General features: G+C 41.2%; 1 protein-coding gene across 1 annotated transcript in view; it reads right to left on the reverse strand.

The window, feature by feature from the left end:
- Positions 1-92: 92 nt before the first annotated feature.
- Positions 93-13833, reverse strand: part of LOC147327317 (uncharacterized) — a 35937-nt gene continuing 22196 nt past the window's right edge. Inside the window, exons 3-12 of the mRNA XM_086294946.1 lie at positions 8418-8476; positions 7681-7884; positions 7466-7577; positions 7260-7350; positions 6942-7029; positions 6713-6846; positions 6392-6596; positions 4109-4193; positions 3923-3995; positions 93-3172 (exon numbers count right to left, since the gene is read on the reverse strand). Of these exons, the coding sequence (XP_086151072.1) occupies positions 2192-3172; positions 3923-3995; positions 4109-4193; positions 6392-6596; positions 6713-6846; positions 6942-7029; positions 7260-7350; positions 7466-7577; positions 7681-7771 (1860 nt within the window). The 5' untranslated portion in view covers positions 7772-7884; positions 8418-8476 and the 3' untranslated portion in view covers positions 93-2191. The remainder of the gene's footprint in view (positions 3173-3922; positions 3996-4108; positions 4194-6391; positions 6597-6712; positions 6847-6941; positions 7030-7259; positions 7351-7465; positions 7578-7680; positions 7885-8417; positions 8477-13833) is intronic.

Below are 13833 nucleotides of genomic sequence, written 5' to 3' on the forward strand. Positions count from 1 at the left end.
GTTCATGTAAAATCTTGTCTTCGGTTTACATTAAACTTTAAAAATAAAAGGCCCACAAGCTATTTACACTTGTCATTTATTTTATTGTGAAGTTCATCACAGTAAACAACATGTTTTACGACTGACTTGATGGTCTACAACATACAGGGAAACCAAGATCAAAACAATAATGTGAACTATTAGACTATTTGTCATTGACATACTTCCATTCCATTACAGACGTATACATATATTTATTTTATTAAAAGGTAAAATTATTTTTATAAAACAAATACAAGTTCTTATATAAGTCATTTATGCTATTAATGATCTGTTACATCTAGACATTTCATCTTCAAATATCCTGGTTATGGTTAATATGTGATTATCATGATAACAACATTAGTTCACAAACTCACCTATCTGGAACTTACATTCCTTTACCAACATTTGTTTCAGTACAATAAGCTACATGCCATTTAGATGATCTCACTAAAACCACAATATAAACGCAAACACTTTTATTATTACAACCACATTATTATTAATTTGAGTTTAGTTTCTCATTAGATAATACATTTGGTTTTTAACAGTAACAGTTTAAGTGCAAAGTTCAGATATATGAAAAATTATTTTGTTTAAATATTAAAGATAAAGGAAAATACATTTATAAATATCACCACCAGCGCTGCTGAACAACGTGAAGTGTATAAAGTTTTATGTGATGTTACATTTTCCTGAGAACTTATCCGGTCGTTAAGTCTGATGTCACTAGCCGTGTCTGGGTCTAAACTCCGCTGCAGCTCCATGTATCAAACGATCACTGTGGCATTACTGAGAGTTGAAAAACTGTCTAAAGTCTTTCATCTTTAATAAAATGATCAGCGTTCTGCTCTACCAGGTGTAACAATTGAGTTTAACATCCAGGCATCCATGAAAACGGAATTTATGACATTTAACAGAGTTAGAAGTTAGCAGGAAGTTAGCTTGCTAGCTTCTATCTAAATACAATATAGCATGTCCTGACTGCAGGGTTTTGGAAACAAATTAAAACGTACAGCTCTGTTATCACTTCCAGCATAAATGAAGACAGAAAACTAAACAGCAGGGACGTTTGTAGGGTTACTGAAGTTTGGCTAGCTGGTATATAATGATGTGCTACGTGACCGCTAGTGACACTGCTATGTTAGCATAATATAAACAAGCTAACTTTTTTTCCACTCGATAAAAGTTAACGTGAGTGTTCTCGGTGGTCAGGAACAAATGTAATTGCATGGCAGGATGCTGTAAAAGGACCAAACTTCAGCCAGGAGAACAACTGAGATAATCCATCCACAATACGAGGTTAGTCATTCATATACTGCTGCATGGGCTGGGCTGTAGTTACATCCTAAGGTTTTAAAAACTGAGCTTAAATAAATGATTAACGGTAATAAAAGCCGAGGGAGGTCAACAGTGATCACTGGAGCTTTTTGAGATTAAATAGAAGAAAATACAAAACATTAAACATGTTAACAACACAAAAGCCATATTAAACACAGACTACTTTAGGCCCGGAAGTAGGATTCATCACGTCATCACTTAACGACCGGATTGGGTGTGATACATGCAGTGTTGCCAACGCCTCAGTAAGGAAAATCGCTATTGGTTGTCCTAAAAGTCGCTAGAAGTCAAATGACATCATCGCCTAATTTGCATAATTGGTCATGCTAATCTAATTGTAACCTATGTTGTTGGAGAGAGAAATAACATTGTGGAAGAAACATAAAGTGAGTAAAAAACATCCTAAATGCATTTAGAGTTTATTTAGAACTACAAATTAACTTTTAGCAATTATTGTTTTTTTTAATGTCACAGTTCCAACCCTGCTCCTTTACCCGGGCTTGGACCGGCAAAAGTGACCCGAAATTGGCACTCTGGTGGAGTTACTTTGTGTGTGTGTGTTTATAAGTAGTTTTAAACCTTGTGATCCACAAAACAGCATAAGAGTAAAAGAGTAAAAGAAGAACTGACTGCGTTACAGCACCCGCTGCTTGTTGAGAATAAAAGCGATACGCGCTTTCACGTCTTTTTTTAGCAACTTTTTTTAGAAAAAAAGTCGCTAAGGGGTCTGAAAACTCGCTAAATATAGCGACAAAGTCGCTAAGTTGGCAACAGTGGATACATGTGCTACATGCTATTTTGTCCTGGTAGTTGAGCCTGCTGTCTGTTCTCAGCCCTCCTCCTGTTTCACTGGCATATATCCATCACCAGAGGGCTCCACCGACCTGCCTGTTGACATCAGAGCAAACCCCTGTGTCTTGTGACCTGGCTGGAGCTGCAAAGCTGGACTCAGTCGTGGCCCAGGCAAGTTCAGAAGCAGTTGAGGAAAAGAGAGCAGGGAGCATGGTAAAGCACTGGAAGGATGAGGTGGAAACAGGAAGCGTGTAGATTCAGTGGACTTATCAACATCCTCCATGCCCTCATCCTGACTCAGCTGCTCCTCTCCCCCACTGCTAACACCCGAATCCAAGCTGGGAAGCTCCGGGCTGTCAGCCTGCTGTTTCTCCACTCGCTCATAATCAGAACAAACCTGGATAGACTTGCCAAACACACCTCCGCTGCTTCCAAACAGCCTCTGAAAATCTGCCTTTTGTTCATTCCCTCCCTCCTTCTCTTCCTCAGCCTCAGGTTCTTCATCATGGCTATCAGTCATATTGATGCTATCTGCCTCCATGCTCTCTTCACTGACCTCTGCACAACTGCACATGCCTGAATCTAGACTCTGGAGCCTAAATCGATCATTGTCGAGCCTCTCAGTTTTCTCGTAGTCTGAAATCACCTGCACTGGCTCACTGTTACTGCTGCCTTTGAGCAGCAACATTAACGTCTCCTTTTCTTTCTCTCTCGCTTCATCACTTTCCTGTTCTGCGCTTTTTCCTTCACCCTGAGTACCAACAGGACCATAAGGCGTGTCAACCGCACAGGGCTTCAGATTCCCAGCAGTGAGTGAGGAAATAGGAGGAGGGCTACAAAGCTCAGAGTAACTTGGGTTAGTGAAGCTGGAGCTGGTGGAGTCATAGCTGCCTTTGTTCAACACCATCTTCTCATCTGGCTTGTAGGCCACAGCAGCATCCACAGGTGAGGTTAATTCTACAGTGATAATTTCCACTGGTTTCAAGAAGGAGTGAAAGTATTCACTGGAGAACCCACTCTGGAGGAGAGAAAGTCACAGAACAGAAGAGATTAGAAAGATTTGAAATATATAAAATTATCAATCTGCACTTTAATGGGATTAAATAGGAAAGCATCAGGTGTTTCGGGTGCTTCACTCAAACTTTACTGAATTTGAGTTGTTTGGATCATAAAGGTCATAAGTCTGTGGCTGGATTAGTGAGTCACTTTGTCTGTCTGGTTCCACCTCCCACAGAGTTCACAGCTATCTGCAATGCTCTGTCTTCTTATGGTACATGTTGTGTCCGTCTGCTTTTTAAGCTACATTAGCTTATTTTGTTTTGCTTTTAGACTCCTTAAACTCTCTGTAGCTCCCTGCTACTTTGCAGAGGTTTTTTTTTTAATGAATATGTTTAGACATGAAAATTAGACCCTGATGCAGTCCACCTCTGTGGTTATACAGTGAGCCTTGTTCCCAGCAGGCAACAGGTTAACAGAGAAAATACTGTGAGGTGACTGTTGTTGTTAAATGGTGCTGCATGAATAAAACTGTACTGAACGAAAATTAAATCATTGTATAATAGACTTCCCATGAACTTATCCAGCATTTTATTTTAACACTGTGATGACGCACTCTACTCTTAACCCTACACTAAAGAAGAGTCACTATTGCACTAAAACTATTGGCTAAAACACAGCTTTGAATATATGATAATAATTTGATTTCCTGCAAACAAATTCACCACAGTATTTCATAAATGTTATGTTTACTGCCCTGAAGTACACTTACCTGGATTTCTCGCAGGAAGGATTTTCCTGGGTCTGGTATGGGTGGACCTTTGATTTTCTTTACTATGTAAACCCTAAAAAAATAAAAAATAAACCAGAGTTGTCAGAAAATAACTTAAGTAAATCAAAATAGAAGAAATTCTAATAATATTATTTGCCATAGAAACTTGTGTCTGTGCTCACGTACCGGGTGGTTTTGTGAGTGCTTAAGAGCAGGCCTGCCAGCAACACCACCACACCGACTATCGTTACAGGAACAACAAACGTATTACCTGAAAAATACGGGACAGATCAGGACACAGTGGCTCAGAAACATGAGAAAACTGGGTCATACAGCCAAGTCCATGAGACACAGACAAGTTTGCTTCTGCAGCCGATACAGTGAATTTAAATAGAAGTCAAGATGTGAGTGTGATTTATTATTCAAGAGACTAAGGATGAATTTTGCATGAAGTGCATGGATTATAAAAATACAGACATTTTCAGTTATGCCCTTCATTTAATTATTATTACTAATCCTTGAGTGCAAATCTTTTGTATGTGACTGTCTGAAGTCAGAAACCTTCAAAATGCCATTTCTTCCCTTTACTGCAGCCTCCTTCATTTGCTGTTTGCTTCTGGGTCTTTCTTCTGTCTGTCTTCACTAAGTGAAAGTACGCCATGTTGGGCTGGGGTCATGTGACCGATTTGTTTAGCTGCTGAGTTGTTGATGTGACAACCCTCTAAGTCAGCGGTTTCCAACCCCCGGGCCTCGGACCGGTACCGGTCCGTGAGTCGTTTGGTAGCGGGCTGCGAGAGTTGAGGCTCAGGTGTGAAATGTATGGTTTTCATGGTTTTTATCAGTTTTCAGCGTTATTTTGTTATCGTTTTTATCGTTAACTCGGTTTTCCTGGGTCTTTTCTCGTGTGTTATGAATAAATCATCTTTTTTTTCGGTACTGGTACTAGTTTTATTTTGTTGCATTTATCCGCGACACCTTAAAGGCCGGTCCGTGAAAATATTGTCGGGCATAAACCAGTCCGTGGCGCAAAAAAGGTTGGAGACCGCTGCTCTAATTGTTGTAGGACCTCTATGATAAGTCTCTTTTGTTTTTTAGCCCATTCAAGGCCTTGCACTGGTTCCCCATATGGACTGCATATTTTATGTTCCCATGAAAAACTACCAAATGGAAACTAAACACTTTCTTCAACTCAAGGAAACAGTCCAGATGTGGACATTGATACTTTTGAATCTGAGAATTAATGCAGTTGTAACTGGTTGATATTTTATTGGTAGTATGTGTTATTGTTGTCTGCCATTTTTCTTCTTCTTTGGTGGCTAACAAGTCTCACTCTGATTGTTGTAGACAGATCACTCTTACCTCATAACAACCGGCTACTATTTCTTTGTTTATGAAATATTTCACTTTTTCTGGTGACAAAGTCCTATTGACCTTGAATGGAGAGCCAGCCCTCTCTCTCACCTCTCCCTTGTATGTTGAAGGTTGCAAGTTAAATTACAGTGTAAACGTACACGACACACACAGTAAATGTGCTCACTATTATTGCTTTTTAATGACTATTGTGTGCTCAACGCAAACAGTCTGTTCCAGTTCATTTCTCCTTCCTCCCCACTCAAATCTGCCTTCACTATATAGAGCAGGGGTGGGCAACTACAGGCCTCGACTGCCGGTGTCCTGCAGGTTTTAGATATCACCCTGTGTCAACACACCTGAATCTAATAATTAGTTCATTCCCAGGCCTCTGGAGAAGTTCAAGACATGTTGAGGAGGTAATTTAGCCATTTGAATCAGCTGTGTCTAAAACCTGCAGGACACCGGCACTTGATATAGAGAAACAAAAAGAGACACCGTCATCAGTCAATCGGCACCATCTGTGGCTCACCTGCATCCCAGTACTGCCCCCTGAGCTCACTGCACCACGTCTACCCTGCAGCTGAGCCAGGGACCAAACTCCTGCCACATACAGCATTGGACATTTTTCACAATGGCTTCTTCCCCTCTATGCTGTGTATTATACACCAACACACTTCAAATATTTTCCCATATACATAATTATTCCATACTGCAGTAATCATGCTCAGCATATGGTAAATGGCCTGCATTTGTATAGCGCTTTTCTAGTCCCTAAGGACTCCAAAGCGCTTCACACTACATTCAGTCATTCACACACTGGTGATGGCAGCTACATTGTAGCCACAGCCACCCTGGGGCGCACTGACAGAGGCGAGGCTGCTGGACACTGGCGCCACCGGGCCCTCTGACCACCACCAGTAGGCAAACATGGGGTTAGTATCTTGCCCAAGGATATTTGGCATGCAGCCAGGATGCAGCCTGGGATCAAACCACCGACCTTCTGATTAGTGGCTGACCTGCTCTGACACCTGAGCTACAGCCACCCAGCATAAATGAATTGGAAAGATTTTGACATTGGTATGTTATGTTAAACAAAACATGTTGAGATAAATGTACCTGGTGGTGGTTTTATTTTCCCTACTGGTGACTCCCATGATGCAGTGGGGCTCCAGTCACTCCAGGCTCCCTCGCGGTCCCGAAAAATAGACCGCACACGAACTCGTGCCTTGTACCTCTCGCCTTGTATCAGCAAATCTGGCTCCAGCTCTGCCTTGCACTCCTGCTCACACTGAATGCCACTTTTATTGTGCACAGCAGGATCCTGACACACAGAAACCAGTGTGGGGTTGAGAACGAATCTTGTTTCACATGTGAACTTTCACGATCTCAACTTTATACTTAAACGTGTTCACATTGTGTCATAAAATCTAAACTTACACTCCATGACTGATCCTGCTTCTTCCACTCGACTTCACTTCTATATGAACTGATCCTTTCATGTTCTGGGACTTGGGACAACCAGGAAACAGACGTGAAGTTGACTTTTGGCTCTGCAGGAGGATTCACCTTTACTGCAAGATCACACACACAGTTGTTTTAGGTCACCATGAATAGCTCGCACTGTAAATCACAAAGAGCCAGTATTTATACTGTAGATTACACTCACTGTGACAGGATGGCATGAAAGAAGTGATTAAACTCTGCTTCATTTGGTTGCAGCTCAGATTAAGGGACAACTCATGGGAAGACAGAAACTGGAAAAAAAATGTTTGAAAAATATTTAATGTTAGAAGGGGGCTTAATAAAAGCTTGATTTTGTTAAATGACAGATAACTAACTATTTGGAAGAATGCAATGACTGCCCCTAAGCTTTCTTTAGAATATTAGCTCTTCTTTCTAATTAAATTAAACTACAAACTGAGATATAGGATATATGATTGTATATCTTGGGCTTGAAAACAATTAGATTTTTTCACACACTCACAGTGTATTCCATTTCAAAGATCAGGGAGCACTTCTTTACTGCTGGTCTGGAGACGTCAACAGGCTTTAGGTCACAGGAAGCGCTGTAAGAACTGAAAAAACAAAAAAACAGTATTAATCTCTTTTTGGTGCACATGATGACAGGTGTGATTTATATATTGTGAGTTTTATGTGTTGAGCTTTTCTCTTTGTGATTGAGCTCCTTACAAGCGGCGAGATTCATAATGAGCATGTATGGTGCATTCAGTGTCATCAGACACGTATCTGCTGTTCCACAAACATGTGATGTTTCTATTGTAGTCAGTGTAGCAAGTGAGATCTGTGAGAATTAAAACAGGAGAGATTAAATGAAAATGAGTAAATATGTCAAACAACAGATCTTAAAATCAGTTAAACATGAATAAAGAGGAATAAAGACTAACTCTCTGGAAGCCTGGGACACTCATCACTTCTGCAGAGCAGCAGCAGAGGCAGCAGAATAAACAGGGAAAGGCTTTTCTTATTTCTCTCCATTAAGTCGACAGTTTTCTTTCTTAGAGGCTGCTGGGATGGTGACTGTGACTGGAAGACTTGAAGGACTGTAGTTGCTTTAGGTATTGACTGACTGCTTCCTGATTCTTCTCATCCTGCAAAGGTAACCACATGAAATAAAATGTTACCATGTTAGCAACATGATTAGAGACGACACAGTTTTATTTCTCCAAACAGTCAATACATATACAACACAAAGTGCTGTTCAGCAACTGTTATTGTGGTTTGGAGACATCTATATAAAATGAAATTGAATTGAAATCATAATTTACATGAAGCGCTTCAAGAATTAATGTTTCCATTGCTGTTGCATTTGTGGTCTTTTCTTTCAGACATGCATCTCTACCACAGCCTCACAAACTGTTGGCTGCTCGGTTTGTGTTCACTTGGTTTGATCTGCTCCACCATGTCAAATCAAATAAAACTGATACATAAATAACAACAACCTGATCTCCTGGATGTTTTCTTACACAAAAGAAATTGGCACTGAATCTTAAACTGAACAACATTCAGTAAAACATTTTTAATATTGTAATTGTAATAATACATTTCTCTTATAAAAATAATAATAGCTGTACATTAAAGCACACATGCTGTCCATTAAAGGACTTCAGTCAGTGACACTTACCTGCTGGCTGAGCTGCAACTGATCTGCTTCCAACTGCTGACTTAATTTCACCTGATATCCTGTCAAAGAGCATCACATGAGGGTGTTACTTTGTTTACGTATCAAATGTAACCAACTAAACTGACAAGACAAAAAAGGCAGGTGAATTCTGTGAGGTCACTGCCAGAACTACAGCCACAAATCTAGATCATCTCTCGATCACAACCCACAGAGCTCTTCTGACGAACATTTCAGCTTCTGAGTGTTTCACTTGAAGCCTTGTAACCCTTTAGTTTCATCTAATCTGATTCTTCAACTTATAAACGGTTGTATATAACAGTACCTGCAGTGCACCTGTCTGTATAACTCTGAGCTGATAACTTCAAGCATGCAGCATCAGGTGGAAACTGGCTGTTCTGGGTTGTTGCTTCATTTTTTGAATCTTCCTTGACTTTAGTACAGCCTGTCAGTTCCCCCACCCTGTTGTATTTTTGGCCACACACACACACACACACACACACACACACACACACACACACACACACACACACACACACACACACACACACACACACACACACACACACACACACACAGCACTATTTATAAGTATTAGCAGTAGCTCCCTTTGCATGTGGACCACACTGACATTTAAACTGTGTTTGTGTGGATTTGTGCTTTTCGTGGTTTTGCAGCCAAGAGCAAGCTAACCAGCAAACACCCACATTCTCACCTAATGTCTTCACATTATGCATTAACTGACTTTAAGCATTTTATCTTTGCAAGAACACATTTCAAACAAACTTTTCTTTTCATAGTGCTCAATACAAACATATTATGTTTAAACAGCATAGTACTGAAGTTGGTTTAGATTCTCATTCACATAATAAATATCATATCACATTAGATACTCCAGCTTTGCCCCAAACATAGAGCCAGACTCATAAAGAAGATCTTCAGATCACATCTTCTATAGAACAAAAACTGTGGATCTTTCTGAGAACTCAAATGTTCCATTAATCTGACAGGTTCACTTCCTGCTCAAAGCTTTTCAAGTTGATATAAAAGGTGTGAAAGAGGAAATCATGCTGACTGATCCTCTTAAAATGAGCTTTCAGAGCTTTCAGTTGTGTGCTGCAACTCACAAAAATGTTTCAAAGCAGTTTATGGTTTCTGTAACAGGTGGTCCAAATGCATGAAGGAAATAGCACTTCCTTCCTGATCTACTGTTATAAATATCAAAGAAGAAGCTGAACTTTACTCTGCCAAATCTACCCAATGGTTGAAACATGTCATATAGTGTTTGATGTGAAGCAGCTCTTTGTTTATTCCTGTACTGAAATCCTCTGCATTTAAACCTTTCAGACAGATTCCAGTTGTTTCATAGAACTTAAACACAAAAAGTTCATCATGGGGTTTCACGAGGTTCTGTGCTGACACTCATCTTTATTCATGCTTAACTTCAACAATATCACTAAAGTACTGCATGCATTTTCATTGCTGTGATGTCAGAGCCCAGCTATATTTATCTATGAGGCCAGACAAAATGTTCATTTAGTCCAATTTAAGCATGTCTTAAAGTCATAATTGTCTAAATATAATATAAATAATATAAATCTAGATTTATATAGCTCTAAATTTAGTATAACCTCTGCCTCAAGTACTCTCATTGTGATTACCCCCAGACAATCGTATTTATTTTTAATTCCAACATATCCTCAGATCAAGTCTTTGGCACTGCCTTCTTTCAGCTAGATCTTCCATGATGCACTTCACCTTCCTTCCACTCTCCTTTCTTTCTCCTCCCATGCATTTCTGTGATCCCATCTGTGATCATTGTGTGCTTTCCTGTAGTCTGGCTTCTTCCTCACTCTGTACCTGTTTGTAAGTGTCTCCAGCTCCAGAAACATGTTTCTGATTACTGTCACACCAACCTTCCCACTGTTTGTGGTTTCTCACTGCGTGTCTTTTCATTCTTTAGTCTACATCAGATGATTGATGCAGATGAGTTGGCCAGGTAAGTGTGTGACCTGTAAAGTGCCTGCAGATTACTAATAACATGGTGCATTAAATATAAATACAAGAAAACGACAGCTGAAGCAAATTTCATTAGCCCAGCAGCGTCATGATGATTGACCATGACATTTAAAAAAAAGTATCTTTGTGTTCTAACTCGTTCTTATCATTTTCACAGAGCTGTGAAGCGTATGTTCTCTTTATTTATATCGTCTTCTGACTTTTGGACTTCCCCTAACGCATTACAAGAAAAAAGTGAGAAAGATGACCCTCTTATCGCTTTCTTTTTGCCTCACTGAGTCAGAAGCACGATAACCACAAATACACACTAAAGGCTCAAACCACATCCTAACCCTCGTCTCTTCACAGAAAACAATTTTCTTTCCACTGATAAAAAAAACAAACACAAAACGTCATTCACTACCCAGAAAGTCTGCTTTCTCTTCCTTCCTTCCTTATTAGGTGTTTTTTCTTTACATGAGTGGTTGAAAGGAAGGTGAACGCACGCAAAGCTACTGGTCCGGACGGGATTCCCGGCCGCGTCCTCAGGTCATGCGCGGCTCAGCTGGCTGGAGTGTTCACGCACATCTTCAACCTTTCCCTCTCTCTGTCTGTAGTCCCAGCCTGCTTCAAAATGGCCACCATCGTCCCTGTACCCAAATCCTCCACCATCTCCTCATTGAACGACTGGCGACCTGTAGCCCTGACCCCCATCGTAAGCAAATGCTTCGAGAAGCTGGTCAGGGACTTCATCTGCTCTGCACTACCCGACTCACTGGACCCTCTACAGTTTGCATACCGCCACAACAGGTCCACTGATGATGCCATAGCCCTGACACTACACACTGCCCTGTCACACCTGGAGAAGAGAGACACGTATGTGAGGATGCTGTTTGTAGATTACAGCTCAGCATTCAATACCATCGTTCCCTCGAAGCTGGACAGGAAACTGCAGGATCTAGGACTGAGCAGCTCCCTCTGCAGCTGGATCCTTAGCTTCCTGTCTGACAGACGCCAGGTGGTCAGACTGGGCAGCATCACCTCATCCCCCATCACACTGAACACTGGTGCTCCACAGGGGTGTGTACTGAGCCCTCTCCTGTACTCACTCTACACCTACGACTGCACAGCCACTAACAGCTCCAACATCATTGTGAAGTTTGCGGACGACACTACAGTGGTGGGTCTTATCACCAACGGTGATGAGACGGCTTACAGGGAGGAGGTCAGCGCCCTGACCCACTGGTGTCAAGACAACCATCTCACCCTCAACGTCGCAAGGACAAAGGAGTTGATAGTGGACTTCCGGAGGTGCAGAGAAGTACAAACCCTTATCACCATCAGCGGCGCTGCTGTGGAGAGAGTGAGCAGCTTCCGGTTCCTTGGAGTACATCTGGCTGAGGATCTTACGTGGTCAGTACACACAAACAAAACAGTGAAGAAGGCGCAGCAGCGCCTCTTCTTTCTCAGGAGACTGAAAAGATTCGGCATGAGCCCCCGCATCCTCAGGACCTTCTATCGCTGTGCCATTGAGAGCATCCTCACTGGATGCATCACCACCTGGTATGGCAACAGCACCGCCTACAACTGCAAAGCTCTCCAGCGAGTAGTGCGGTGCTCTGAACGGATAATTGGAGGTGAGCTTCCCTCCCTCCCAGACATCTACAGGAAGCGGTGCCTGAGGAAAGCGGGGAGGATCATCAAGGACTCCAGTCACCCCAGCCATAAACTGTTCAGACTGCCTCCATCAGGAAGGAGGTTCTGCAGCATCCGGTCCCGTACCAGCAGACTGAGAGACAGCTTCTTCCATCAGGCCATCAGACTGCTGAACACGTCATAGACACCTCAGCTTCACTACTGGAACTTCAACATTATGCACTCCACACTGTATATAAATGCCACTTGTTTTGCACATATTCAACTTTGTATATTTTATATATTTTATTATTATTATTATTATTATTATTATTATTATTATTATTATTATTATTATTATTATTATTTTATTTTATTTTATTTTTTTACTATTTAATTTGTAAAAATGTGTATACACACACACACACACACACACACACACACACACACACGTAGGAAAATATTTAGTATACACATCCAGAAATGCATACACTATTATATATTGTACATATATTTATTAGTTTCAGGTTGGCCATTCTTGTATTTTGCTCGTTTGTGTTGTTGTGTTTGCACATCTCTGTTGCTTGTGGGGCTCGCACACAAGAATTTCACTCGCATGTGCTGTGCCAGTGTGCCTGCACATGTGATGTGACAATAAAAAGTGATTTGATTTGATTTGATTTGAAAGGCATCTGAGGCCACAGCTTCAAACAGGTGGTCAAGGATCTAGAGAGAGTTAGTGAATCAGTAAGTGCAAATGATTAGTAAGGAGGAAATGGCTGATCACATTGTTAAACACAATCCTGGACAATGAGAGGATGTCTGAGGTAATTTTCAAGTATGACAGTGTTGTCTAAAGCTTAACAACTACAGAATGATAAAGCCGAGGATCCATACCATGAAGTTATAGGAAAGAGCTTATCAGTGAGGAGCAGTGAGTCTCCTGCTGAAAAACAGCTCTACTGGTGTCAGATAGAGGACTGCAAGTCAGTAGAAGCAAAACAGAATAAATGCATGTGAATGAGAGAGAGACATGTGCAAGGAGTAGAGATAGTGAAGGTGGATGAGTTTAAATAATTGGGATCAGGCAGGGTGGAGACAAGTGTCAGAAGGGATTTGTGACAGACATATAGCTAGAGTGAAAGGCAAGGTTTACAAGTTGGTAGTTGGTATGTATGGTTTATGTGTGTATGTGTGTTTGGAGATGGTAGCACTAACAAGTAGCAGAATTGAAGATCTTAAGGTTTCAATGTGAGTGACCAGAAGAATGAGACTAGACATGAGAACATCAGAGGGACAGCTCAGCTTAAGCAGTTTGGAGACAACGTTAGTGAGGTTAGGCTGAGATGGTTTGCATACGTGCAGAGGAGGGATATTTGAGAGTGGATGTTGAAGATGGAGCTGCAAGGCAGAAAAACAAGAAGACAGGAAGAAAAGAGTCCTAACATCCAGACAGTCTGGGTGCTCGGGGCAGGGTGAAATGGAGGCCAATGATCTACTGTAATGATTTCTTAAACAAGCAGCTGAAAGAAGGAGAAGACGACTCTAGGAGAAACCAAGATGGACTTGTACCAGAAGGATGACGAGACAAACGTATGCAGAAGGGAAGATACAGCTCATGAGGTCAGGGCCACTGTGAAGATGCCACTGCTGATAGATATAGCAAGGACAAATTCTGAAGTGTACAGGTTTATACTCTCAGCTCAGAATCAGCCAAATGCTGCAGAATTGGCTGGCCAGCACTTCATAATGCAAATAGATAATGGGTGCAAAAGCATAACAACCC

This window comes from Aulonocara sp. 'chitande type north' Nkhata Bay, linkage group LG6, assembly GCF_057382095.1.
Source record: "Aulonocara sp. 'chitande type north' Nkhata Bay isolate Kocher_YH1m ecotype deep benthic linkage group LG6, A_spYH_male_GT1.1, whole genome shotgun sequence".
Taxonomy (NCBI): domain Eukaryota; kingdom Metazoa; phylum Chordata; class Actinopteri; order Cichliformes; family Cichlidae; genus Aulonocara; species Aulonocara sp. 'chitande type north' Nkhata Bay.